The sequence below is a fragment of the Mirounga leonina genome, unplaced genomic scaffold (assembly GCF_011800145.1).
Source record: "Mirounga leonina isolate KUSES-001 unplaced genomic scaffold, KU_Mleo_1.0 Mir_53, whole genome shotgun sequence".
NCBI classification, from domain to species: Eukaryota; Metazoa; Chordata; class Mammalia; order Carnivora; family Phocidae; genus Mirounga; species Mirounga leonina.
Genome location: NW_023270807.1, coordinates 47,042,671 through 47,070,457, shown reverse-complemented (window position 1 = coordinate 47,070,457; position 27,787 = coordinate 47,042,671). Strand labels below are relative to the sequence as shown.

Genomic DNA, 27,787 nt, shown 5'->3' with positions numbered 1-27,787 from the left:
GAGGAGGCGGTGCCTTCGCAAAGCCCGCGCCCCGCCCGCACGCTCACGCTCCTCCCCCAGGCCCCGCCCGCAGTCGGGCCGGGGCTGGGCGGCGTCTGCCGAGGCTCCCTCGGCCCGGCCCAATCGGCCCGAGCCGCGCTGACACCCGGGCAGCTGCGGCGTGGAGAGGTGGAGGCGGCGGGCCGGGAGGCCGGAGCCGGGACAGCGATCCGCCATGGAGACCCGCTACAACCTGAAGAGTCCGGGTGAGCAGGGCTGGAGGCGGCGGGCGGGCGGCGCCGCCAGGGGGGCCGGGGAGGGCGGGGTGACCCTGGGCTCCCGGGCCCGGCGCTGCGGGTCCCTCGCGTCCGCCGCCGCTCGCGGCTCCGCTTCGGGGTTTCGCGCTCTACGCGAGACCGCCGCCTGCCGGGATGGTGCAGGCCGCAGGGCGGCCGGGCGGCCACCGGCCGCCAGTCCTGGGGACCGGCCAGTTCCCCGCAGCACCCGGACTTTCCCTTTCCTCATCTTGGTCGAGTAGTGCTGGGTCCTGAACTCATCCCTAAGAACAGGTGTAAAGGTGATGTCCGTGGGTAATAGTTAACAGTCCCTTGCGTTACCTGAACACTGACCGTCGTTATCCCTTCGTCGCTGCCACCGGACTTTTATTAGCTGTTCGACTCACTTGCATGTGAGGATTTGGTTGTTTAAATATCCCATTTGCAGCATTTGGGGCGAGTGGAATTCCAGACCTAGAGGAAATATTCTGTACTAAACCAATTAACCAAAGAGCTAAGAAAACTAGATGAGCCGTGTACTTTAGAGCTAACCACGATTTCTGCCACGACGACTAACATGATATATATCTATATTCAGTCCTAGAGACTTCCTGTATTTAGCGCCCCTGCTTCATTCACAGAACAGCCCAGACAGTCCTAGCTTCGAGTTCTTTTCTGGTGCATTATAAAGATGCAAGAAAAGTAAGCAGCTGTCTCATATTAAGGCAGGCTGGAAGTGAATCACTCGGGTCTATAAGTGGTATTTATTCTGTCTGCACCTTGATAAATTTGTGAGGAGGGAGAAACTCCACAGTTCAGCTCTAAATGGTAATCCTAGAATATTAGTGATGGTTTGACCAAATATTTGCTGCTGCTTATTTTTTCCTTCCAAGAAAGCATCTTTTCGGTAGGAATCAGCAAGATTAGCATCCTTATGGAAAGAGCTGACATTGTAAACCTTTGATTTTTTAAAAAATACTTAATATATAGAAACTCCAGAAAAGTCTGAGGATATTGACTGAACAGAGCATTGTTAGCTTGAGTGCTGTCAGGCTGAGAAGTGTTCTTAGGTGGCCAAGTGTGTAGAATGGGTCATAACATTTGGGGGGTCCATAGACTGCTTTAAAAATCTGGTGAAGCCTATGGGCTTTCAAGAAATGCATTTATAGGGCGCCTGGGTGGCTCAGTTGGTTGGGCGACTGCCTTCGGCTCAGGTCATGGTCATGATCCTGGAGTCCCTGGATCGAGTCCCGCATCGGGCTCCCTGCTTGGCGGGGAGTCTGCTTCTCCCTCTGACCCTCCCCCCTCTCGTGCTCTCTCTCTCTCATTCTCTCTCTCAAATAAATAAATAAAATCTTTAAAAAAAAAAAAAAAAGAAATGCATTTATACAATTCAATTTCAGTGGGTTAAGGACCCCCCCCCAGCCCCACACCCCGCACATCTCTTAAGAACACCCCGGGGCGGGGGTAGGAAAGTAAAAGAGAAAGGGAAAGAAAACCTTAGTTTTAAGGTTAGATGATAGAATGCTTAAGTTGTTTAGATTGTCATAGATTTAAATAAAACTATGTGGGTACAAATGTACGGTGACTACTTGATCACATGGTACCACGTTCCTTAGGACAGCTGAGGTACTTAGTGGAATGTCCAGAGAATAATGGAAATATAAATAGTTGTGCAGTTTGGAATGGAGAACTGGTGGGTCCCAAACATTGTTGTTACAGCACATTGCTCAGGTTTGATACATTATCATACCTGAGGTTATGAAAAGCTTTCAAAATTTTCCAGAATTTTATACATTTCCAAAGTACATGATCTGTCAGATGGCTGAGCTTTGGTCGACATGCCCCAGTGTTATAAATTGCTTCCTCTTTTTTGGAATCATTTCCTCAAAGGTGGTGTTGCTGTTCTACATGAAATGATTTTTTTAAGATCTTTTTTTTGTTTGTTTGTTACCGTGTGGATCATTTGGAGTTCATGGTGAAGGTGAATTAGATGATATATGGGACTTACTAGAAATGCCAGGAGGCATGGTGGAAATGCTTCCTTCCTTTGTTTTATTCTCAGTGCTGTGATATTTTTAGAGTAATGCTTATGTGAAAAAAAGTGGTTAAAAGCACTGCACAATGTAAGAGATAGAACCCTTTCTCTGTAATGTGCAGTTGTCTTAGAGGTATGGATGGTACAATTAAGAGAATACACATAACTGGTTCGGGGCCAGTGTGCTAGCATGTGGATAGTAATTTGTTCACTTGGTAAGTAGGAAAACTGGGGCGCCTGGGTAGCTCTGTCGGTTAAGTGTCTGCCTTCGGCTCGGGTCATGATCCTGGGGTCCTGGGATTGAGCCCCGTGTTGGACTCCCTGCTCAGCAGGAAGCCTGCTTCTCCCTTTCCCACTCCCCTTGCTTGTGTTCCCTCTCTTGCTGTCAAATAAATAAATAAAATCTTAAAAAAAAAAAAGTAAGAAAACATTTCTTTGTGATTTTTCTGGAATGGACTTGTGGTTATGGGCAAAGCTCTGTATGGAGCCACCTCATAAGCCTCTGACGTAGCTTATCAGTAGGTGCTCTGCATCAAGCTTCCTGATCCCTTTTTGGGTCTGCTCTGGCCAAGGTAGTAGGGTCCCATAGTACAAAGTAGGGAGACCTATGTATAAAGAACCTCTTGTGGCAGCTTTCTTCAGAAGGGCCTATGGGTGTGTTTAGCAGGTGATTGGTGTATAAGAGACTAGTGCAAAGGCACCCACTATCTCCACCAGAAACCTGGGAACTGTCCTATCCATGTTCTTAGTGTGAATTACTGGTGATCTAACAGCTTCACCCAGATTTCCCACAGACTGAAAAAATCTCTACAAGGTGACAAAAAACCGAACTCATCAATTTACTCTCCTCCCCCGGACTTGCACCTCATCCCTTCCTTATTCCAGGGATTGACAGCAGCTAGGCACTTGTGGGAATCATCTTTGATCTCTTGGTCTACACCTTTACTCCACCCCCTAGCCTGGAACACACACACGCAGGCATTCTCACATGGGCACCAGTCCACGCAGACAAGTGTTTATTCAGTCACCATTGTCACCAGATCCAGGGGGTATAGCTCAGGGGTAGAGCATTTGACTGCACCATTGTCACCAGATCCAGTAAAATAAAACTGATCACTCCTCAAATTGAAAATTTTTCAGTAGCTTTCTAATAGCTATGTATAAAGTTCAAAGTAAAGTGTTTAGCTTGGCCTACAGGGCTGCTCATGATTTGATCCTTGCCTTTCTCACCAACCTAGTTTCCTACAACTGTGCTCCTTTGCTTTTTTTCCCCCCCTCTCCTTTGTATTTTTGCCATGTATCCATTTTTCCCAAGTGACTGTCCAGTGAGCCGCTCTTCTCACCTGTATGCTTTGGTCCCTGTTGGAACCTTTGCTTAGAATGGCTTCCCTTTAATCCAATGGAAATTCCCATTCTTCATGCTTCTTTAAGGTTCAGCCTTGCCCAGCTACCCTGGGCAGACTATTAGGTAGACTATAAGGTAGTCCCTGTATTTGTACACACTTAGTGTTTGTATTGTAGTTGTTTTCATGTCTTTCTCACTGTGAGCTTTTTGAAGGCAAGAAGCAGGTCTTGGTTATTCTTCTGTCTCCATCACTCAGACATTCTTTAAATATTTGTTGAATGGGTCGCGGGCAGGGTATTTCCGGGCAGAAGCACTCGTCCTTAAACATTTGCTTAAGTGCCTTTACTATGGGAGCAGGAGGAGGCACTTGGGGACCAGACATTGGGTTCATATCCTCAGTATACCTGCCTCCTGCATTTTACCTATGCTTTGGAGATTGATTGCATTAAGGTATTTGCTTTCCAAGAGAAATCAGATACATGAGAGACAGTGACCTGTAAAAGATCTCTTTAGCTAAAGCTTTGTCTCCAAAGCCCAGTGTAAGCCTAGTGAGGTAGAGCCTGGGCATGGGAAGATCGCTAATGCCTGGGCCCATGGAGCCTAGAGCCTGGATCTAGAGAGATCATGTGGCCTCCATAAAAAAGAACAAGAGCAGGTATGCAGGTGCTCCCCACTTCTTTCCCTTCCCTGGCACATCTTATCTCACCATGGTAGAAGAGAGGAGCTGATCAGAAAAAGTTTTCTAACTATGTGATAGCAAGAGATGGAGTATCAGGAGTGGCAGACTATGCAATAGCCCCAATTGCCAGGCAGTATTTTGAAACTTGACTATTCCATAGCAGTGATATTTCTCCTTGGGAACCAGAGAGCCATGCCATGAGGCCAACTACATATGCTCACTGCCTGGTTTTGAACCAGGGAGAGAGCCTTATATCCCAATCTATTTCTGACCTTAATACCTTGTGATGGGGGAAGGGGAGAGGGGGAAGGAAGGGAGAATTATATGAAGAAATTATTGACTCCCATTCAATAGGTACAAACATTGAAGAAGAATAAAATTAAGTGATTTATTTAAGGATTTAGAGCTACAAAATGTCAGAGCCAGAAGTTTAATGCAGCCTAATTCAGAGTCCATATTCTTTTGCACTAAGGTGTTTATAATATATGTAATTTCAGAAAAAAAAGATCATGAGAACACTAGACTAATATTACCTTCTGTTTGGCTATATGGCTTCAGCTCTCACATGGTATGTGCCTGTGTGGCCTATGAACTAATAAAATAAGCATGTTTAGTTGTTGAGCAAATTACTGTTCCTTTAAATGCATTCTTAAATCAATTCTGGCCCTTTCTTACATCTCTCATAATATCCAGCTACCACTGGATATTTCTTTCTTACATCTCTCCTGTTGAACTGAGCTGAGTGGGAGAGAGGCAGAGAAAATGTGGTAAGGGTACGGAATGACATAAAATCTGTTCTTCAGCTTAATCTTTCAGCCAGCTGATGAGGAATGAAGGAAAAATAATCTCTATGACATCTGTGATTGCCGACAGCAGCCAAATAAATTAACTTCGTAACAGCTTCCATGATTTTATTTATATCTAATAATATTAATTTGAAAGAATGATATTTTTATGTGGCTTTAAATCGGGGTCTTTCCATCTTTGTTCCATGGGACCCTTTGATAGACTAGGTTGAAGGGAGTAAACTGCTTGAAGGCCCTTCCATGCTGGCTTCTTCAATCAAAACAGCTCTGTTACCTCTTTTACATATTGAGGTTCTCATTAAGCTTTTTTTCGAACAAAGGATTTAATCTTATTGTCAAATAAGTTTGAAAACCATTGCCTTTAATCAGGTGCTTGGAAGGATATTTTTGGAGGGATGATAGGAAAATTCAATTAAACTAATATTTGAGTGTTTACTATGTGCTAAGCCCTGAGGAGCCTTCAGTGAAGTAAATTGTTTAGCAGGAAAGACTGGTGTTAAGTAATTACAAGTGAGATGAACTTTATGAAAGATAAAATACAGAGTGTTATGAGGGCTTATAGCAAGGGGATTCAATCTAGTTTCTAGGGTAGTGACTTCCAAACCTGACAGACCATTAGAATAACTTGGAGAGTATTTCTGGTCTCCACTCCCCTCCAGGATGCCTTAGAAATTTTTATCTGTCCAGGTGGGAATCTCTAGTCATTCCTCAGCATGTACAAGGGAAGGTGTCAGGGAGACCTTCCTGAGGAAGTTACTTAAAGCCAGTCTAGATGAGACAAGGAGTGGGACTGGGAACAGTATTGCAAGCTGAGAAGCATGACAAATGCTCGATTAGAAACATATAGGTAGGGGCGCCTGGGTGGCTTAGTTGGTTAAGTATCTACCTTCGGCTCAGGTCATGAGCCTGGGGTCCTGGGATCGAGCCCCGTAGTGGGCTCCCCGCTTGGCGGGGAGTCTGCTTCTCCCTCTGCCTTTTATTGTTTCCTCTGCCTATTCATATCCATGCATAATTCCTACTGTCTTTCTTTTAGATGTCAGTACCTCACCCCTTTTCTCTTCTGTCTGCTCTCAGGTTAGGGTACCCACCTGGTACATACTTCTCTTATAGCACATATTGAACTACATCAATTGGTTTTCAAACAGAGTTTTGGGGAGCCTTGGGCTATCTGGTTTTTCCCTGGCTTTGCTTTCCTACACCAGTATCCTGACATTTTTTTGGCACCTAAAACTTGAGGTGAGAGGGGCTGGGATCAAAGGATTGACCTTTGAGAGCCAGTAGGAAAGGAAAGAGGGTACAGATACAGATAGGATTGTAGGTTGTGATAGGCTGCCCACAGTCATTTATCATGGAAGTAAAAGGCTGTGCCGTTAACTCCAAGAGGTGGAAGAGGAATAAGATGAGGAGTAAACAGGTGTGAAATAGTCTTGGGGTGCTAGTTGGAGTGGGCTGGTGGGCTTACCAGAGAAATTCAGGAATATTAGGTGGCATTGTGTCCCAATGGAGGTTGTTGATAATAACTTTATAATGGCATCCATGTCCCTGCCTCTGTGACTCCCTCCCACCCCTCTTTCAGGAATGCTCAGCTATTTGGGTATAGATACCAAATAAGAAGATGGTTGGGTTGGGTCAGCTAGAATTGCATTTTATTAGAGGATTATGAAAAAACTCCTAAGAGCCAAGTGTGTGGATAAAGAGGGAAGTGAATATAGGTATAGGTGGACATAGAAAATTATGGGGTCTGTGGATTGGAAGTTTTAATTAAGCTGAAGTCATTTCAAAAAGGAATTCAAGGGGCACCTGGCTGGCTCAATCAGTAGAGCATGAGATTCTTGATCTCAGGGTTGTGAGCTCAAGCCCCACATTGAGCATGGAACCTACCAAAAAAAAAAAAAAAAGGAATTCAGTTAGAACTATGGAGATTCAGTGACCTCTGGGGCCACCCATTTATATTAATGTAAGACAGTGGGTGGAAATTCCCAAGAGGTGGGAATATGGGGGGGGATCTACTGTTAATGAGCATGAATTCCAGAGGGCAAATTTTTGTTAATATAGGCATTTTAACAAGATAGAGTTGGACTGCCTGTGTTAGAATCCCAGCTGTCATTTACTAGCTGTGTGACCTTGGAAAAGTTACATAATCTCTCCATATGTCAGTTTCTTTGTCTGGAAAATGGAAATAAAAATAGTACCTATCTCATAGCATTGTTCAGAGGATTATATGAGTTAATGTTTGAGTGCTAGCACATACAAAGCATATGTAAGTACTTATGAAATAAAAACAGTACTGCCCTAAATACTTAATTTAATACATAATTCTTCTAATGCCTAGCTACCATGTCCTTCCCCTCTCCAATTAATACTGTTATCTCATAATTAAACTTCTGCCATATACTCAGTTGAACTAGTCCTCTATACATTTTTTATTGAAGTAGGAACTTTTTCATTAGGTTTGTAAATCTGTGCTAATCTCTTGGAAAAGTGTATTTTAAATGTCTCTATCTTATGAATTTTATTTTAGCTGTTAAGCGTTTAATGAAAGAAGCAGCAGAATTAAAAGATCCAACAGATCATTACCATGCACAGCCATTAGAGGTTAGTTTCCATCTTTTACATATGGATTTTAATACTTTAATATTTTAAATGAATTCCTTAAAATTGTTTTTTTCATTGCTTTGAGTCATTGCAGATGTGTTTGGTGTGGTTTACTGGTATATTTTACTCCCTGTATTTTCTTAGTATTTATTTCATTAGCCATTCAGAATCCAACATATTAGAAACAAATTTCCAGTCTCTATAAAATGGTCTCAGATGCTAAATTGGTTTTAGGTTTTGAGTATGAGGGAGGGAGGGGTAATGTAAAGAACTCCAAACTCTTTAGTGTGGAAGACCTGGACCCTTGAAGGGACCCCTGCAGCTAGTCTGGGCTTTTTGCACAAACATCTCTATCTCTTTTCAGTCTTCTCATCTGTAGAAGGAGGGTATTTAAATGTGCTCAGTCTGATTTCCATGATAAGAGTGAAAATAAAATGTAATAAAGTATGTGCAAATATTTTGCACACTGTAAACTGTAAAGTACCTGGGTTCTCTACGATGATGTTGATAGCATATTTATTAATATTACTGACTACTTATAAATAAGCTCTTAAGCGTCTATGAGGGATAATTTTTTAAAGTTTATTAAAATAATCCACATTTACAGCAATTATTTGATTATATAATTATCACTAATTAGTATTCAAGGATTAATTTAGCTTAATTAAATCTGTAATTTTATGAATATATAACTGCTCAGCTGTTTTTAAATGCATTTGTTTAAAAAAGATTTTAGCTCTCGTGGGACATGAAAACTAGATTAAATAGCTTTTATTTATAAATTTTATACTTGAGATATTTTGTGCATTAGAAACTATTCTAGTAATAATGTGAAACATTTCATTTTTCTCATCCAGGAATATTTCTGGTACTCATTAATAAAGATGATCAAATGTTTTAATGTTATTGATTCCTTGCTGGTTATTGTTTTTGTTCAGGATAACCTTTTTGAATGGCACTTCACAGTTAGAGGGCCCCCAGATTCTGATTTTGATGGAGGAGTTTATCATGGACGAATAGTACTGCCCCCAGAATATCCCATGAAACCACCGAGCATTATTCTTTTAACGGTAAGAATTCTTGGCTTTTTGGAATGCTTGTGATTTAACTCTTCATGGTGACTGCAAAGCATGGTTAGTAGACTCATTTTCATTAAGAAATAAAGCAGAACATTGTTATAATTTTGTCTTTGGGGACCAGGACTTGATAGTACAGTTCTTTTCCCCAAAAAATAATTCCTAGGAATTATTGATGCTAATGAATGCACAGTTGCCATAGTGTGGTTGATAGGATTCAATGAATTAGTGGATACAAAGTGCTAGGCACAGTGTCTGGCACTTGGTAAGTACTCAGGAAAGGATAGTTAATGTTATTATATCTCTTAATCACATCATCACCTTCAGCTTCTCACCTTTCTTATACTCTTTTCCTCAGTTTCCTCATTTTTACATACAGCTCTGAAAATAACTGTCACAGGGTCCTCAATAAATGTTAGTTATATTATTACTATTTATATCTTAGAATTTCTGTCTTCACATATTTCACTTCCATGTGAAGGAAAACTTGATGCAGTTTTCTCTTATTTTTTTTCTGGGATGTTGTTCCTTCAGAGTAAATTCCTCTCTTATTAAGCTCTCCTTCCCTCCTTTCCTTTAATTTGCAAGTATGTCTAATTATCCTCTAACCTTGAAAAAACCAAAACAAAACACAAAAGCCTTTCTCCTACCTCTTTAAGCTGTTGTCCTATTTTCTCTTTGATAACTTCAAGACATCCTTCCTCTAGTTTAGCCTGTGGCAGTCTGGTTTCTGCATGCTTACTACACCAGTCTCAGAGACCAGTTTGAGAAATTGCACTGCCTCTTCTCAGTCCTCATCCCAGTCCATCTAAGTTAAATATCTGACACACATGGAGTAGCAAATGGTAAAACAAATGTATTCATCAATAAATACTAAACTAAAGCTGCTTTTACTGATACTTGCTGTAGTGGAAAGAGCATTAGTTTCAGAGCCAATAGACCTGGATTCTGACCACTGCTGCTCTTTCCATTACACCAGGCAGGTTGCATAATCATTTTGAAATTCAGTTTTCTTATCTGTCAGGGGTTGTGTATGGTAAGTACAGCCACAATATAAAGTTCCTATCATATAAAATGTTCTGCTTAACAAATATTAGGTGGTGTTGAGAATTGTTAATACCGGCAGTAGGCCCGCAGCAGGGTCCTGGAGGGGCCCTACTGTGTTAGGAGTTACTTTTTAGTTGCTAGATCATGGGAAGAGCCAAAGGTTTCAGGGGATGGGGCTGCTGCATGGGGAAACGGGTGGGGGGGTGGGTAGTTGGGGCAGCAGCTGTTAACCAACGAGTACAGAAATATTTCAGTAGTTAGCCAATGTATGGTCATGGTTAGCACACTGGCTGAGAATCAGCCCTGCCTTCCTGATTTTCAGTATTTGATCTTTCTGGTTCACGTCCTCTATTTTGAAAAGTACTCTCTAGTCTTCATTCAGCAAATATTTATTAAACATATGTCATGCACCATGGGGCTCGGTTGGTTAAGCGTCTGACTCTTGATTTCAGCTCAGGTCATGATCTCAGGGTTGTGAGACTGATTCCTGAGTCAGGCTCCACGCTCAGTGCAGAGTCTGCTTGTCCCTGTCCTTCCCCCTCTGCCCCTCCCCCTGCTCTCTAAAAATGAATAAATAAAATCTTAAAAAAAAAAACATATGTCATGCACCTTGTAGATGTGGCCGAGAATATGTCAAATTCTCTGGCTACTTGGAGCTTATATCCTAATTTCATGCCTCTTCTTCCTTCCCCTTCCTCTGAGTATGGATATTCTATAAGTTCAGACATCAGCTATTTTCTCTTATTTCTATGAAATGGCTTCACTGGTCACCTCTGTGAAGTCTGCTGTATGTCATCAATAGCTCTTCTACCGAGACAGCAGATCCATGTCCAAAATGGAAATCATTACCTCTGATCTGCCTCTTTTGTATTCCTGTCTTACGATATTGCATCATCCTTATGAAAATCACTCCTGTCTCGGAGCCTCCTGCACCAATATCTAGTTAGGTGACACCAAGTCCTTAGGTTTTTCCTAGCCTCTGCATATCTTCTCTTTTAGATCCTTCACAGAGCCTAGTCCAGTACTGTACTCAGAGAAGGAGATCAGGACATCATTACATGTCAATTATTTAGATTTCAGAAAGGTGCTACAACTTCACAGCTTTTATTGTTTTATAAGTATTTGTGGAGTGTCTATAAGAGGACAAAAATCTGTGTCCCCTTGGAGATTATATTCTTTTAAAGTTTTCTTTTAAAATTATTTATTTATAAAATATATTTATACTTATAAACTATAAAACATTAAACACATATATAGTTTTTTAAATGCCTTATTTATTCCTAAGGCTAATGGACGGTTTGAAGTAGGCAAGAAAATCTGTTTGAGCATCTCAGGACATCATCCTGAAACTTGGCAGCCTTCATGGAGTAGTGAGTATTAATTTAAAGTGAATATAACTCTTCTATAACTCTAATCAATTCATAATTATAAAGTATAACACCTCTTGAGACTGAAGCTGTTTTGGATAATTAATTTGATATTATTGAATAGAGAATAAAAATTCTTTCCTTGTCTCAATTTTTGCCATCATTTTAGTACAACCACCTTATCTGTACCTCTTCAGTGAAAGCCTGTGTGTCTTTTTTTCTCTTTCCAAAGTAAACCCAGTTCCTTTTACAAAACAACTTAGATTCATGTTTACTTTTTATTTCAGTAAGAACAGCATTACTAGCCATCATTGGGTTTATGCCAACAAAAGGAGAGGGAGCTATAGGTTCTCTAGATTACACACCAGAGGAAAGAAGAGCACTTGCCAAAAAGTAAGTTTTGCATTTCATTCTTTGTTAAGATTTAAGTACTGTTCTGGATAATGGCTGTTAGGAGATAGGCTCTGTCTCTTACTTTGTGAGTTACCTTGGTTACAGGATCTAGTCCACTTTTGCTATTTTAGAATTTCATTTGTAGCAGTTTACTACTCAGGGGTGACCAGAGTCTAAAGAATTGATTTCATGCTGTCTCCTTTTAGAAAGTAGTTGTTAATATCAACCTGAAGTGGGAGATACCTTCTCCAAGAAAACAGTTCTGGTCATTTGTCTCTACTTGGGCAGAATTACAGATGGAAAAAACAAGAACAAAAAAAAAACAACGCAGTTGTTTATATGTAGCTTTCCATAAGATTAAAAACTTCTTGAGGGGAGGGAGGGAGTCTACTTTATCCATCTTTGCATCTGCAGTATCAGACTCAAAGCAAATGCTCAGTAAATGATCCAGAATAAAGTAAAGGAGATTTTCTTTATCCAGTTATGGTTTCCTAGTGGTATTGCCTTCTCATTTTTTCAGATGCATTCTGTCCGTATAACCCAGATTAGTCATCAGATTCAGAGTAGCCTCTCTTTTGAGTAGTGCAAAGACTAATTCTCTCTCTCTCTCTTTTATTTTAAGAACAACTTCTAACCCAGGTTATGTTTTTAATCAGTGTGCGTAGGGAAGAGACCTTATAAGAAATCCTATCAAGATGCTTTCTAATTCTAGAATACTAGACCCAACCCTCAACAAATGTTAAAGATTCCAAAATTGCAGTGAGGTGAGGAAGAGTATTTAAAATTACTTACATTCTGTAATTCTTGATCTTTTTTTTTTTTTAAGATGTTATTTATTTATTTATTTGACACAGAGAGAGAGAGCACAGGTAGGCAGAGCGGCAGGCAGAGGGAGGAGGAGAAGCAGGTTCCCCGCTGAGCAGGGAGCCCGATGCGGGGCTCGATCCCAGGACCCTGGGATCGTGACCTGAGCTGAAGGCAGTCACTTAACCGACTGAGCCACCCAGGCGCCCCTGTAATTCTTGATCTTGATCATTTTTCTGCTTTGGACTCTTCTGTCTACCACTTCTCAGACATATTACGTTAATTAAATTATAGTGTATCTTACCCTAGCACAGCCCAGAATATGTCCTCTGTAGCTGTTTGTTAAATCAAATAGATTTTAGTGTCTGAAAGATTTGATAGACTCTTGGAGAGTTCATCAACAACTTTTCTTTTCTTTTCTTTTTTTTTTTTTAAAGATTTTATTTATTTAATTGACAGAGAGATAGTGAGAGAGGTAACACAAGCAGGGGGAGTGGGAGAGGGAGAAGCAGGCTTCCCGCCAAGCAGGGAGCCTGATGCGGGGCTCGATCCCAGGACCCTGGGATCATGACCTGAGCCGAAAGCAGTCGCTTAACCAACTGAGCCACCCAGGCGCCCCAACAACTTTTCTTTTTAAACCTTATTTCCAGGTTCTGGGGATGCACCTTACTGCAGCTATTATTCACAAATTATATAATATGTACTTTGAATATATAACATTTGTTTTTATTTGATTTTCTTTGTTGGCTTTCTGTCTTGATACTTTTATCCAGTTCATTTCATGTATAAGGAAAAAAAGAACTGTGTTTTTTTGTTCTAGACTTCCCAATGTATATATTCTAGGTTTTTAGTCTGTGATAAAGGCTTTTTAAAAACATGATTTTGCATTCATCCATGGGAGCATATTGTCCTTATGGATAAATTAATATATTAAAAATTAACCTTCCCCTTTAAGTTTCATTTGACTTCTCAGTTAAAAGTGGACACATTTTGGGCGCCTGGGTGGCTCAGTTGGTTGAGCTACTGCCTTCGGCTCAGGTCATGATCCTGGAGTCCAGGATCGAGTCCCGCATCGGGCTTCCTGCTCGGCAGAGAGCCTGCTTCTCCCTCTAACCCTCCTCCCTCTCATGCTCTCTGTCTCTCATTCTCTCTCTCGCAAATAAATAAAATCTTAAAAAAAAATTTAAAAAAATAAATAAAAGTGGACACATTTTAATGCAAATAATTTGGATATAGCTGACTCTCAAAAGGATACAGACAGCAGTGCTGCTTCTGGTGAAACAAAAATATTCGGCAACATACTAAGTTAATACTACTTTTACATATGTTTTGTTCACATGAAGTTGTTTAATAAATTTACGAGACCAGTGCTCTAACCCCTGAGCTACGGAGCCTGTTTAATAAATTTAAATAGCATGTTCTTGGGGCACCTGGGTGGCTCAGTCATTAGGCGTCAGCCTTCAGCTCAGGTAGTGATCCCAGGGTCCTAGGATGGAGCCCCACATCAGGCTCCCTGCTCTGTGGGAAGCCTGCTTCTCCCTCTCCCACTCCCCCTGCTTGTGTTTCCTTTCTTGCTGTGTCTCTCTGTTAAATAAATAAATAAAATCTTTAAAAATAAATAAATAAATAAATAAATAGCATGTTCTTAAAGACTGAAGGCTTTTATTATGTTGAAATGGAAGTACAATAAAACAATTTTTTAAAAAGTTCAGCAATGTAATGGTACATACTTCTATATATTATACGTATTTACTTCCAGTCATATAAATCCTCAGCACTTTTGTGAACGTTAGGACACTTTTGGCTATATCTGGAATACAAAGGGGAAAATGAAAACATAGGAAAACAAATAAATCTTGGGAAGTAGTCTAATTAACAGATTTATCTTGAGTCTACTTAATATAATGAGTGATAAATTTCAGAATCTTTGGATTTTATACGAGTTCTCTGTCTTTCAAGTTATACTGCTATTTATTTTTTTATTTTTATGTTTTTCCAAGTTTTTATTTAAATTCCAGCTAGTTAACATACGGTGCAATATTAGTTCCAGTTGTAGAATTTAGTGATTTATCACTTATATCCAACACCCAGTGCTCATCACAAGTGCCCTCCTTAATCCCCACAACCTGTTTAACTGCACCCCCCCACTGACACTCTCCCCACCACACACACCTCCCCTCTGGTAACCCTCAGTTTGTTCTCTGTAGTTAAGAGTCTGTTTCGTGGTTTGCCTCTCTTTTTCTCCCCTTCACTTGTTTTGTTTCTTTAATTCCACATATGGGTAAAATCATATGGTATTTGTCTTTCTCTGACTTACTTCACTTAGCATAAGTTATACTGCTATTTGTGATTTTTTTCCCCTAAAAATATTTGTAAATTCTATTTTTGGTAGCTTCTCTACTATTTTATGTATATTTCAGCTAAAACATAATTCAGACTTTATAATGGACTTTTTTTCACAGGCTTAACATAGTTTTGTTATGTGTGATCTTGAGGACAGTGTAGTTAGACATTTTATATATTTTTGTTGTATAGATCTAAAGCTTAGTTTTCTTTAGATAGTATGTTGGAAAAAAGTGGAAACTAAGCCCTGTTTTTTTTTTTTTTTAACTTTAGACTTTTAAAAATTGAGATACAATTGACATGAGTTTTTATTGTTTGGGTTTTTTTTTTTAAGTTTTATTTATTTTAAGTAATCTCCATACCCAACATGGGGCTTGAACTCAAGACCCTGAGATCAAGAGTTGCATGCTTTTCCGACTGAGCCAGGCACCCCAACATGAGTTTTTTTAACCTAACCTGTATATTTGTCTCAGAACTATAATATTGCCGTAATTGTCTAATTTACATGTAGATGAATATGATATGGAATTATCCAGGGTTCTCTTATTTTAAATTGAGTCATTCGGTATTTGAGTGTCTTGAATTAACATTCAAATATTTGATTAATACCCACCAAAAAAATTATTTCCTACCAGATCACAAGATTTCTGTTGTGAGGGATGTGGCTGTGCCATGAAGGATGTCCTATTGCCTTTAAAATCTGGAAGTGATTCAAGCCAAGCTGACCAAGAAGCCAAGGAACTGGCTAGACAAATCAGTTTTAAGGTACTCTAAATTTGTAAATAAATTCTAACTATGTGACCCTTTTGTTTACTGCCAAATTCTGGATAGAAAGTAAAGCAATATAGTTCTGTTGCAATAAAGTTTTACAAATAATTTTTTCTTATTACTAAACTAATAATATACATTCACAATGGCAGTCCAGCATAGTGGTTAAGAGCTTGGACTCTGGTATACAGTCCTGGGGTTCAGATCTCAGCTTTGCTCTTATTAGTAGTAGGACATCAGACATATTACTTAGCTACTCTGTCTGTACCTTTTTCTCATCTGTAAATAATAATATTACTTACCTGGTAGGATTCTTATGAGGATTGAGTTAATACTTAAGTGTTTTGTATTTAGAACTGTCCCTGATACTTTTATATTTAGCTTTTAATTTTAGCTATTATTATAGAAAATATAGTAATTTAGAAGAAAATAACAATCATACATAATCCCTCCCCAAGAAATAACTGCTGTTAATATTTTGGCATATCCTGTATATCCTTTTTTCCCACATAGATTTTACTCAAACATAGAATTACTTCTGGGATTTAATTAGCTCTATTAAAAAATGTCAACCTGCATTAAGCAGCATGCAACTTCCTCCCTGTTCACCTCCCTTACCTCCCGTCTGTCCTTTCATATCCAGTTCTTGTGAGAAGTTGTTCCTTCTGTTCGTTGTATTATCTGGAAGAAGAGGTGCTTAATAAGTATTGGTTATTTTCTTCCTTCTGAGGATTCCTATTGTACTTAAAATTGCTTTTCTGAAAATCGGAGGGCCAGATGTGTTTTGTACATCAGAATTTCAGATTTTAGAAAATACCAAACATACACCATAGTTTAGTACCTGCAGTGGGATCTGGGGCAGTACCCCATAATCAAATCTATTAATATTCCCTCAGCAAACCTGGGAATATTTACACTAATGTGGGATAAAGACTGTTAATAACCTCACATGTCATACTTCACCTGGAAATTACAAAAAACTTATTTGGGAATTGTGGATTATGAACCACGGGTATTAGTTTTGTCTCTCACCAAGTAACAGCTCCTTGAGAACAGGTTTTGTCTGTGCTTTTTCCTGAAATACCTAGCACAGGCTTAGACACATGAGCACTCGATGTTTAACTGATTGGTAGTTGCTTTAAATTAGCAATTAAAATAAGCCCAAGAGAGGATTAGTAAGTGTGGGTTATTCTGTACATTTCCTGTTGTAACACTGCTCTTGGGTGTACCTTTTTTATAGGCAGAAGTCAATTCATCTGGAAAAACTATCGCCGAGCCGGACTTAAACCACTCTTTTTCACTAAATGATTTACAGGATGACATACCTACAACATTCCAGGGTGCTGCAGCAAGTACCTCGGTATGGCTCTTGTCTCTTACATGCATGTATGTCTATATCATTATCATTATTTGCAGTCAGAGGAGGAAACCTCTAGATGAAATATCTGAATATTTTGATTCTCCTGACAGTTGGATTCCAGCCCACCTCTCCCTCTAATGAGTCATATTATCTTAAGCAAATTATTCATACTTTTTGGACCTTCTTTCTTATTAAACGGGGTTGGACTAAATACTTTTTAGGTCCTGTCGTCTCTCCAGAATTCTGTGATTTCTCTGAAAAGTTCGTTACAGTATAGCACTGCACTCTGAATAAAATATACATACATTAGCCACTTTCTAAATAGGCACTGTTTCTTTGGCAGGTTTGTTAAGCTGCATTAAGGTACTCAGTTAATAAAGGACTAGAGCCAAAGATTTGCCTCAGACCTGCTCTGCCCAGTACCATAGCCACTACGCACATATAGCTATCTAAGTTTATATTTAAATTATTCGGAATTAAATTTAAAATTCAGTTCCTCAGTCACACTGGTATATTTCAAGTAATCCATAGCCACCTGTGGCTGGTGGCTGCCATATTGGATAGCATAGATATCAAACATTATCATCTCAGAAAGTTCTGTTGGACAGCGCTGCCTTGCACATAGTAAGTGCCCAGTAAATAATTGTTGAATGAAAGATTAAATGAATACTATGTGTCTTGTTAGTTCTGCCCTGACCTGTTGTCTAAATATTGGTGGGTATAGGTCATCAGAGATTGATTAAGAAATGTGACTGGATAGTTGCTAAATAATTAGGATTATGGGGGAAAAACATTGATTTTCTCTCTATATATAAAAAAAAAAATGTCTTTTTGGTAACATTGTTTGGTTGAGTAGCTACCTCTTTTTTTCCCTTCTTCAGTTTTTAGAGAGGATTTTTAAAGGGTCAGGAAAATTGAAATAGAAGCTGGCAAATACAGATTTGCCCTTGCCTCAGGAATAACTTAGTATAAAGTGGGACCGAATAGTCCTGAGTGGTTGTTCTCTCCTTTTCACAGAGTGAGATGGGCAGAGAGAAGTAGGTTGGAGAGAGAAGGGGAAAGGGAACGCTGGAGGACGTAGTTGGAGGACTGGAGATAGGGGTATAAGGAAGAAGCATATGCTGAGAGTGAAATCATTTTTACATGATCCCCATGTAATTTTATGAATCGCAGAGGGATATTATGAGTTAATTTTAGTCAGTATATGTTTTACCTTGAAATATTAAAAAAATTCAGGTTACTTTTCACCTTTAGAATTCTAATTGTTTTTTTATTTTATAGTTTTTTAGAAAATGGAACCATCCCATTTCAGAGAGGAGGGTGGTTATCTTTTTTCACCTGTAAGGACAGTCTCCTGATACTTGTGATATGTTTAAATCTGTCTTCAGTCTCTTGAATCTGTGTCAAGTCCCCCTAATGCATATTGCAGTTACACTTATTCTACTTGTAATTTATTTTATCATTAATTATTTATTGTCTATCTTCCCAGAATGTCAGTTCCTTGAGGATCAGAGCTCTCTTTCTGTTGCACTGTATCGCCAGTCCCTGGCCTTGTGCCTTGTATATAGTTGGTGGTCAATACATATTTGTTGATTGAATAAATGAATCTTAGGATTGACACTTTTAAAAAATACTAGAAATACAGGCAAAGAAATTAAGAAGTTTAAGTAAATTACATTGCACAACCAATAATATTATTACAGTGGTATTTTCCATTTTGGTTTGATTTTACTTCTTTTTTTTTTTTTTAAGATTTTATTTATTTATTTGAGAGAGAGAATGAGACAGAGAGAGAGAGCATGAGAGGGGGGAGGATCAGAGGGAGAAGCAGACTCCCTGCTGAGCAGGGAGCCCGATGCGGGACTCGATCCTGGGACTCCAGGATCATGACCTGAGCCGAAGGCAGTCGCTTAACCAACTGAGCCACCCAGGCGCCCTACTTCTTTTGTTTTAATGTTTATTATTGCAGTATAGTTGATTAGTTGATATACAGTTACACTAGTTTCAGGTGTGCATTTTGATTTTAAAATACATACAACTGAGAATTCTTTTTCATAGATACAGGTAATTGATGCCAATTCTGGTTAACACACCGATAAGTAATCAATTGCTACAGTTGCAAGTTAGTTACATTTATATACAGATTATCTCAGAGTATGATTATATAATTTGATCACCATGGAAGTAATTGAAACTTGGTTTTGGCTAGGGGTGGCTGCTTTACATGCAAGTGTAATATAAATTCACTAAAATGTTATACATCAAATCCCAGATAAGCTATGTTTTTTTAGCCTTGAGGGGGCGAGAGATTGCCCAAAGTCTAAATACAGCAGATAATATCAGGCCATCTGTTGCTTTTTGATGCAGATTTTTTTAGCTGTGTAGAAATGGGAAAATACTGATGGTAGTTTTATGTTCTTCCAGTCTGTCAGATTTTTTCCCTCTTCCTAGGGATTGAGGTTCTGAATAAGCCATTCCATTTTGTATTAAAAAGCAAACACAAAACTCCTTCACAGATGCTGGTTATTCTAGATTATTCTAGAAAAATTTATATGTATTACAAGGGAATTACTTGTGACTGATGGTTATTTTAAATTGATTAAATACACATGTCATATACTTCTACCTTCCCAAAAATGGTCGCTTCATCTTAACTAAGGAAATGGAAACTGGTATGACTTAAGTCTTCATTCAGTGATAGGTGTATTTGGACAAGTTTAGGTCAACAGCAAAAATTTAGAGGTCCTACCACCAATCGTACACAGCATTTTGAAAATGCTAAAGCCAACTTCATGTGAACTACCAAAATTTTGTCCAGTTAGTCCTTAAACTCCAAGCAATCTAGGTTCCTCTGGGTCTATAACCTTGGGGTTGTTACCATTTTCCCTTGATGGGATTGTTTTATTTATTTTTATTTTTATTTTTTTAAAAGATTTTATTTATTTATTTGAGAGAGAGAGAATGAGAGAGAGCATATGAGAGGGGGGAGGGTCAGAGGGAGAAGCAGACTCCCTGCCGAGCAGGGAGCCCGATGCGGGACTCGATCCAGGGATTCCAGGATCATGACCTGAGCCGAAGGCAGTCGCTTAACCAACTGAGCCACCCAGGCGCCCGATGGGATTGTTTTAAATAGGAAAAATTTTATAATTTTATGATATCTCAGCACTAATCAGTAATACTAATATAACATCCAGAAGGCATCTGAAATACAGGAATCTAATTAAAGCAGTATGTCTACATTAAGTGCATGTACTAAAATATCATCTAAAGTCAATGTTTTAAGGGATTGTTGTTCTAAATATGCTTTTTAAAAGATTTTATTTATTTATTTTAGAGAGAGGGAGTGGGTATGCATGGGGGAGGTGAGGAAGGGGCAGAGGGAGAGGCAGAGAATCTGAAGTAGACGTCTCCCGGAGGTCGGAGCCCCATGGGTGGGCGGATCTCACACCCTGAGATTATGACCTAAGCTGCAACCAAGAGTCGGCCCCTCAACTGGCTGAGCTACCCAGCGCCCCTAAAATATTAATCATACTAACAGGGGTCTGAAAAACTCCTAAGTAATGATTTTTTTAAAATCTAAATCTGTGGGATGCCTGGGTGGTGCAGTAGGCTAAGTGATGGACTCTTGGTTTCGGCTCAGATCCTGACCTCAGGGTCGTGAGATCGAGCCCCAAGTAGGGCTCAGAGCTCAGCCAGAGTCTGCTTGAGATTCTCTCCCTCTGCCCCTCCACCCTGCGTCTGCATGCACGCTCTCTCTCTCAAATAAATAATCTTAAAAAAAAAACAAACCCTAAATCTAGTGTCTCCAAAGGGGTATGTATATTAACAGTAACAATATTAATAATAACTAACATTTAATCAGCAGTTGTGTATCCTAAACACTTTATATCATTAATCCTTTTAATCCTTACAACTAATTGTTGTAAGAATTGGATATTATCCTCACTGTACAGATGAAGGAGCTGAATCTTAGGTTGAATAATTTGCTTAGGGTCCTGCATCTCCAAAGTGGTAGAGCCAGCCTAGTAATGATACGGCTCCCTGTTCTAGTCAAGTACATGGGCATTCTCCCCCAAACTAATGGAAAAAATAACATGTATAAAATAAAATCTTTAAGCCGAATCAGTCTCTTATGCTGGTTTCTGGATTGATAGCACCTTCATGTTTTTCCTTAAGAGCCTTCCCTGTAAGCCTTGAGTGCTTTTGCTGCCTCAGACACTTCTGGCTTCTTGGCTGAGCAGTCAGAAGAATGGGAGATTTCAAATGGAATGTTGCTGTTATCAGCTGCTATAACTTAGCTCAGCCCAGTGAGTGTTAAGATCCTGTATGATGCCTGGGACAGTGTGAGACCTCATAAAATGCTGCTGCTTTGTGGATCTACTCCCTTCAGTGAGCTTGTTGCTGGCTGTCCTGGAGTTTGAAGTCCCAAGTTCATGCAGCTCTAATTCAGTATCAGCAGTGACTTTTATTTTTAACTCAGAGTCAGTAGTTCCTTTTTTATCTCTGTGTTATGGGTCACTACATTTGAGTGCTTCCAAAGGACAGTTTTAAAAAACTCAGATTATTCAGACCTTTGATTGTTGAAATGAATGTCAGATTTAAAATGTAATTTCTTCTGTAGGTAACTTAGATCAGCAGTTTCTTCCCTAATGTTTATAGCTGTTGCCAGGACAAAGCCCATCCTCTTATCTTTTTTAAAAAATTTGAGGGGCACTTGGGTGGCTCAGTCGGTTAAGCCACTGCTTTTGGCTCAGGTCATGATCCCAGGGTCCTGGGATCGAGCCCCGCATCGGGCTCCCTGCTCCATGGGAAGCCTGCTTCTCCCTCTCCCTCTGCCCCTCCCTCCCGCTCGTACACTCTCTCTCAAAAAAATCTTAAAAAAAAAATTTTGAATTATATTATTTGATTTTTTCCCTTCTAAATATTGAAATTTTCTCTAATGGAAAGTATTTTAAATGTTTTATATTTACTCAGTTTTTAAAGTTATTCTGAAGAAAACATGCATTCTTATTTTTTTTTTTTTGAAAGGGTATTGGCATTAATATAACCAGTTTAAGGTGTTTTCAGTAAAAGAATTAAAGGCCATTGGGTTATTAGAGGTAGAGTTAAGGGGTCTATATAAATAAAATGGAATTCGTATTTTGTAGAGCTTTCTTATCTATAAACCGTATTTAAGATTTTGAATCACGTGGTACCACATTATGGTTATGCTTGAGCAAGCAGTCATTGTAAGGATAGAAAGCAGTTGGTATCTTGTGCTTTGTGGGGCCAACTAGTGTGCCAAAGTACGCTTTACATATATAAAGTAACACAATTCAAATACACAGTATTCTAGACTTGTGCTCAATTCAATTGACAGGAGTTATGAGAGAAGATAATCCTGGCTTGGAAATCACATCTAATTTTTATAACAATACTGCTGTGAAGAACGTACGGTTTGAAATTCTTCCCTGTGCTGTATGATTGTTGGTGGAAGCATGTTGCTGTAGTAAGATAATGTTGGAAGAGACCTGGTTCATGAAAGGCACACTGTTGAGAGTTTAACTTTTTGCCATTTAGTATGGCAAATTTTCAAGCGAAAAAGAAATCAGATTGCTTTCTTCCTTGGCTCTCCTGCAAGAAGTGAGGTGCCCAGATGTTTAACAGATATTGCTGAAGTTACACCTGAAGGAGAATAGAAAGCCAGCTGTAGAGCAAATGGCTCAACTCTGTCCTTGTCTTATTTGTTGCTGATAAATTCCTCCGCTGCCTGATGCATACTCAGAGTAAATTGTGTTGTCGGCTTATTCAGGAGGGTGAGTAATTAGTTACAGCATTCAGATCATTCTTGGTAGTTTTGCCTTTAGTCATATTTTAGTGCTCTGAGATTCTGTGTACTCTTGAATAGATAACAGGTATATATACAAGTTTTCTTTGCCAATTTCAAACAGAATTTCCTAAAATTTCCTAGTATGGAGCCCAGAACCCCTCAGCAGCATCCCTTCAACAACCTGCTCAACCTGTTGTTAAGAATACCTCTATGAGCCCTCGACAACGCCGAGCCCAGCAGCAGAATCAGAGAAGGTCGTCCACTTCCCCAGATGTGACCCAGGGCCAGCAGCCAAGAGACAACCACACCGATCATGGTGGATCCGCTGTTCTGATTGTCATCTTGACTTTGGCATTGGCAGCTCTTATATTCCGGCGAATATATCTGGCCAATGAGTACATATTTGACTTTGAGTTATAATATTGTTTTGTGTCTTAAGAGCTGTGACTCAACTGCTTCATTAAACATTCTGCATTGGGTATAATCTAAGAATTGTTTACAAAAAGATTATTTTGTATTTACCCTTCATTCCTTTTTTGATCCTTAAAAATTCGGTATAGATATAGCTAGACTTTCAGACTGTGTCTGCTTAGTTTAAGGGACTGGAAGTCAAAGTCCCTTGTCTCACCGTATGACCTGCTTTACAGAGAAATAACTTACTGTTGTTTCTCATGCCTCAGCTTCTTTTTATGTAAATCTGTGATACTTTTCTGTATGATTCTTTGAAATTTTTGGATTAAAGAAGGTGTTTTAAGTTCCAGTGAGTATTACTAGTTACTCAATACCATTTATTGAGTACTCTGTTTCTACTTATGTAGAATGATATAGGGATAAGAGTTGAAAAGGGAAAGTAGAGCTTTCAAATAGCTTGCTGAGAATGTCATTCATAGGAGATATACTGGGATGCCCATTCTGTGACTTACTTTATGTCCTAAATGTTGTTCAGTGAAAGTAACTATTGCAGCCAAACATTATGAGGAAATGAGATCACATCTTTGTTACTGGATGTTATTTGGAGGGAATAATGCTTTGTAACCACTTTGATATGCTGTTATCCCCTTCTCTCCCTAATGCACACAAGATTTACAAAGAAAGAAAGGAAACAGTCCTCTATAGATCTTTTTTTTAAGGAAAGAAGGGTCCAAGCCAGGAAATCACTTGATTTTCTTCCAGAAGTCAAATGGAAGGATCTTCAGATTTTAATGTTTGCTCTGCTTTGAATTGTATCTCTTTTGAAGGTATTATATGCCTAGCTTTGTAATCACTATAAATTTAATTATTCCAGGAATATGTATAATGTTGAAATATTTCATGTACCATTTTAACAGAAAAGCTCAGGGCCCAAGTAACAGTGATAGAAATTAGAAAAACCTTTACTTAGAATTGTCCACCTAATCAAAGCCCAAGAAATAATTTTCAGTGCAAAATCAATATATAAGTTAGTGCTAGCTAGCTCCACGGATTCTAGCAGATAATTTTATCATCATAATGCTTGGTGAGAACATATAATCACAGAAAAACATTGCCTTCAGCACGTTCAGTCGCAGCATTGAGGGCACTCTTTGAGAGTATTTGTTAATGAAGATTTAATTTTTAAATACAGGCAGTCCCCTGCTTTCAAGTAGGTTATGTTCTAAAAGTGCATTTGTGAGAAATTTTTTTTTTTTTTTTCACAACTCAATGTTGTAAATGGCGTTTAGGTTCTAGACAAGTCCAAAAAGTCCATAATGTACCTTGAATACTTTGGGGATGGTGTTCATAAAGTCCTTAATGTAGTTTTAACTAACTGAAATTATGGGCAAGGTAGAAACAATTTGTAAAATGGTATTAAAGGCAAATTTAATTTTTATTGCTGCTATGGACTTTGGTTCTCTTAATTATAAGACACAATTTCTATTTTCATCTAATAGCCATTTTTCCTTTATGTCCGTTCTAAAGTAAGAACATACTGTATACTATTATATAATACATAATTGTCTTAAACTTTAATAAATTAGCATTTTAAAAGTGTTTACAGATTGTTTCTGTTATATCTACAGCCAAAGTTGGTAAAGTCTTAAAAAGCTCAAGGACTTTATGAGGACCTCCTATATCAGGAAAATTATAGGTGACCATTTTATAACTTTATTGCCATGAGAAAGCACATTCTGAAGTCTTGGTTTGGAACACAAAATACTAAAGATATTGGTTCAGTGGTCTCCTAGCAAGAGGTCACTGATCACCTGGGAAGACCAAATAATGTTATCACCTGAGAAGAAGCAAGTCCCCCTGCTCTCAACCTATGCTGAGATTAATTGTGTGCTAGGAACAATCTTCCCTCCACTTCCTCTCAGTCAAACCTGAGGTGGCCTCTGGATCTACGTGATCTTGTTACATGTTTCTATGGGGTCTACCAGTACTTTAAGATTGATAAAGCCAAGAAGATTTTGCACTGTGCAGGTCCTTCTTTATCTGATTTGCCTCTCTTCCCTCCCCTATCAACTGACAGGCCACCTTCTTGTTTGTGTTCGCATTTTTTAAGCGCCTGATACACATACCTGAAAGTGACATATTTTTTGTTCTTTCCCTTTCGGCTCACAGATGCTACCTAAAAATCCTTAAGTTGTCACTCGGATCCCCATCGTGGAGTTGATGAGCAAAATCGATCTTTGGGGCTATTCTTACTCGAACACCACCTGAAGAGACTTCAGAAAACTGTTATTTTTAAAGCCCCAGTTTATCCCTTTAATTAGAGTGTAAGGACAAAACCAGGTGTGTGATCTGGTTAGTAAAGGCTTAGGACTCCTTCCCCCAATCCTCAGATTAAAGTAATTCATGGCTTTTTCTTTGAACAGCAAAGCACATGACTACATATCAAGGTAGTTAAAAATAGCATGCTCGAAAAAAATATAATGTCTGTTTCACCTGTAACTGTTTAAGCCAATGAAAGCTTTCAAATTTTATGTGTTGTGGGGTTTTTATGTAGCACTTTACATTTTCATGCTGCTTACTGTTTTATTCTACTGAAATAAATGAATTTCATCAAAATTCTCAAATAATTTTTTAAAAAGCCTTTAAAATAGTTTATCATTTTGACTGTAGAAATACAGTATTTCCTATTTCAGGAGAATAAGAAATCTTTTTGTTATTTTTAGCTATGAATAAACTTTCTGGTATCTTGAGACCTCCCATTTTTATAGACCAGAATCTGTAAACAGGCAAACCTCACACATTTGGACTTACTGGAGCAGAAATCTAGGCTGAAGTACTGAAAAGCCTATCCTGTTGCATTATTTGCAAGTAAGTATATGAAAAGTGAATGCATTTAGTGAACCTGACTCTTAACAAAGACTAATGTGTACATTAACATGGGTACTGTTTAAGCCTTGTGGGAGGCTGTACATTGCTTAGAAGCTATTTGGAACGCCTCTTGAACAGTTGCCTTCAGAACGAGTTTGAGCTGCTCAATAAAACCAGTGACTTTATTCATACTATGTTTTGACCACAGGTTGTATTCTTTATGTTATTCAGTCTTCTGTCCATTCTACCTCCTTAAATATTCTCTCATGTCTTACCACTGCTCTTTATGTTCACTGCCATTACCCTAATGAGCCTTCACATCCTCCGAATTAGTGCAATAACCTCTAACAAGGCTCCAGTCTTGTCCCATTCTTCACCCCGCCGCCAGAGTCTTCTCCAGCATTCAGGTCTGATTCTGTCTCTTAAGATAAGTTCACACCCTTAATGTAGGTTATAAGGCTGTGTGTAACCAGAGTCCCACTGAGCTCTCTGGCCTAACCTGACAGCAGATGCTTACTGGGGCCTTTCCACAGCTCTTGAGCTTGAGCCATTGGGCCAATCCTCTGTTCTGAGAGAAATGAACAAATGTTAAAGTTATATATCCACTGCCTCATGCCATACACAAAACTTAACTCAAAATGGATCTAAGACTTCAATGTTAAGAGCAAAAACTATAGAATTGTTAGAAGAAAGCATATTTAAATCTTCATGACCATGAGTGAAGCAGTGGTTTCTTAGATACAAGACCAAAAACACAAATATTTTATCAAAACAAGCCCTTTGTGTTTCAAAGAACATCATTAATAAAGTGAAAAGACAACCCCATATGGGAGAAAATATTTGAAGATAAAATTATCTGATAAGAGACTTGTATCTAGACTATCTAGAGAACTCATAACTCAATAATAAAAAAGATAAATAACCTGATTTAAGAACAGCAAAGGGTTTGAATAGGTATTTGTACAAAGAAGATACACAAATGACCAATAAACATGGAAAGATGCTCGAACATCATTAGTCATCAGGGAAATACACATCCAATTACAGTAAGATACTTCACATCTACTCTGATGGCTAGAATAAAACAGCTAAGTGTTGGTGAGGATGTGGAGAAGTTGGAATTCTCATCCATTGTTAGGAATGTAAAATGAGGCAGCCACTTTGAAAAAAACTGGTAGTTCCTCAAAAAGTTAAGCAAAGAGTTACCATATGACCCAGCCATTCCACTCCCAGGTATATCGCCAAGAGAAATGCAAACATGTTCACACAAACTTCTACACAAGTATTCATGCAGTATTGTTATTCATAGCCCCAAACTGGAAACTCAAATGCCCATCGACTGAAGATAAGCAAGATGTGTTCTGTTTATACAGTGGAATGTTATTTGGCAATAAAGAGGAATGAGGTTATAATACATACTACAACATGGGTGAATCTTAAAAACATCATTCCAGAAAAAAAAAAAAAAAGAAAAGATAACATCAAGTCCAGTGAAGCCAGACGCACAAGGCTACATAGCATATGATTCCATGTATATGAAATATCCACGTTAGGCAAACCCATAGAGACAGAAAGTAGGTTGGTGATTGCCAGGGGCTGAAGGGAAGTGAAGGAAAGGGGGGGCAACTGCTAATGGGTGTGAGGTTTCTTTGGCAGGAGAAGAAAATGTTCTACAATTAGATACTGGTGATGGTTACACACTCTATACTAAAAACCACAGTTTAAGGGGTAAATTTGGGGTGCCTGGGTGGCTCAGTCAGTCAACTGTCTGCCTTCGGCTCATGTCATGATCTCAGAGTCCTGGGATCGAGCCCATGTCAGGCC

General features: G+C 38.9%; 1 protein-coding gene across 2 annotated transcripts; it reads left to right on the top strand.

The window, feature by feature from the left end:
* UBE2J1 (ubiquitin conjugating enzyme E2 J1) lies at positions 1–25,845 on the top strand. Of its 2 annotated transcripts, none has more exons than XM_034991397.1 (8): positions 1–245; positions 7,644–7,717; positions 8,656–8,787; positions 11,126–11,210; positions 11,495–11,600; positions 15,383–15,512; positions 16,756–16,875; positions 22,826–25,845. In XM_034991397.1, the coding sequence occupies exons 1-8, from the start codon at positions 215–217 to the stop codon at positions 23,102–23,104; spliced, it is 957 nt and encodes a 318-aa protein (XP_034847288.1). In that variant the 5' UTR covers positions 1–214; the 3' UTR covers positions 23,105–25,845. The 2 variants fall into 2 exon arrangements, with proteins under 2 accessions (XP_034847288.1, XP_034847289.1); XM_034991398.1 differs by having other exon boundaries at positions 22,806–23,173.
* The last annotated feature ends 1,942 nt before the right edge of the window (positions 25,846–27,787 follow it).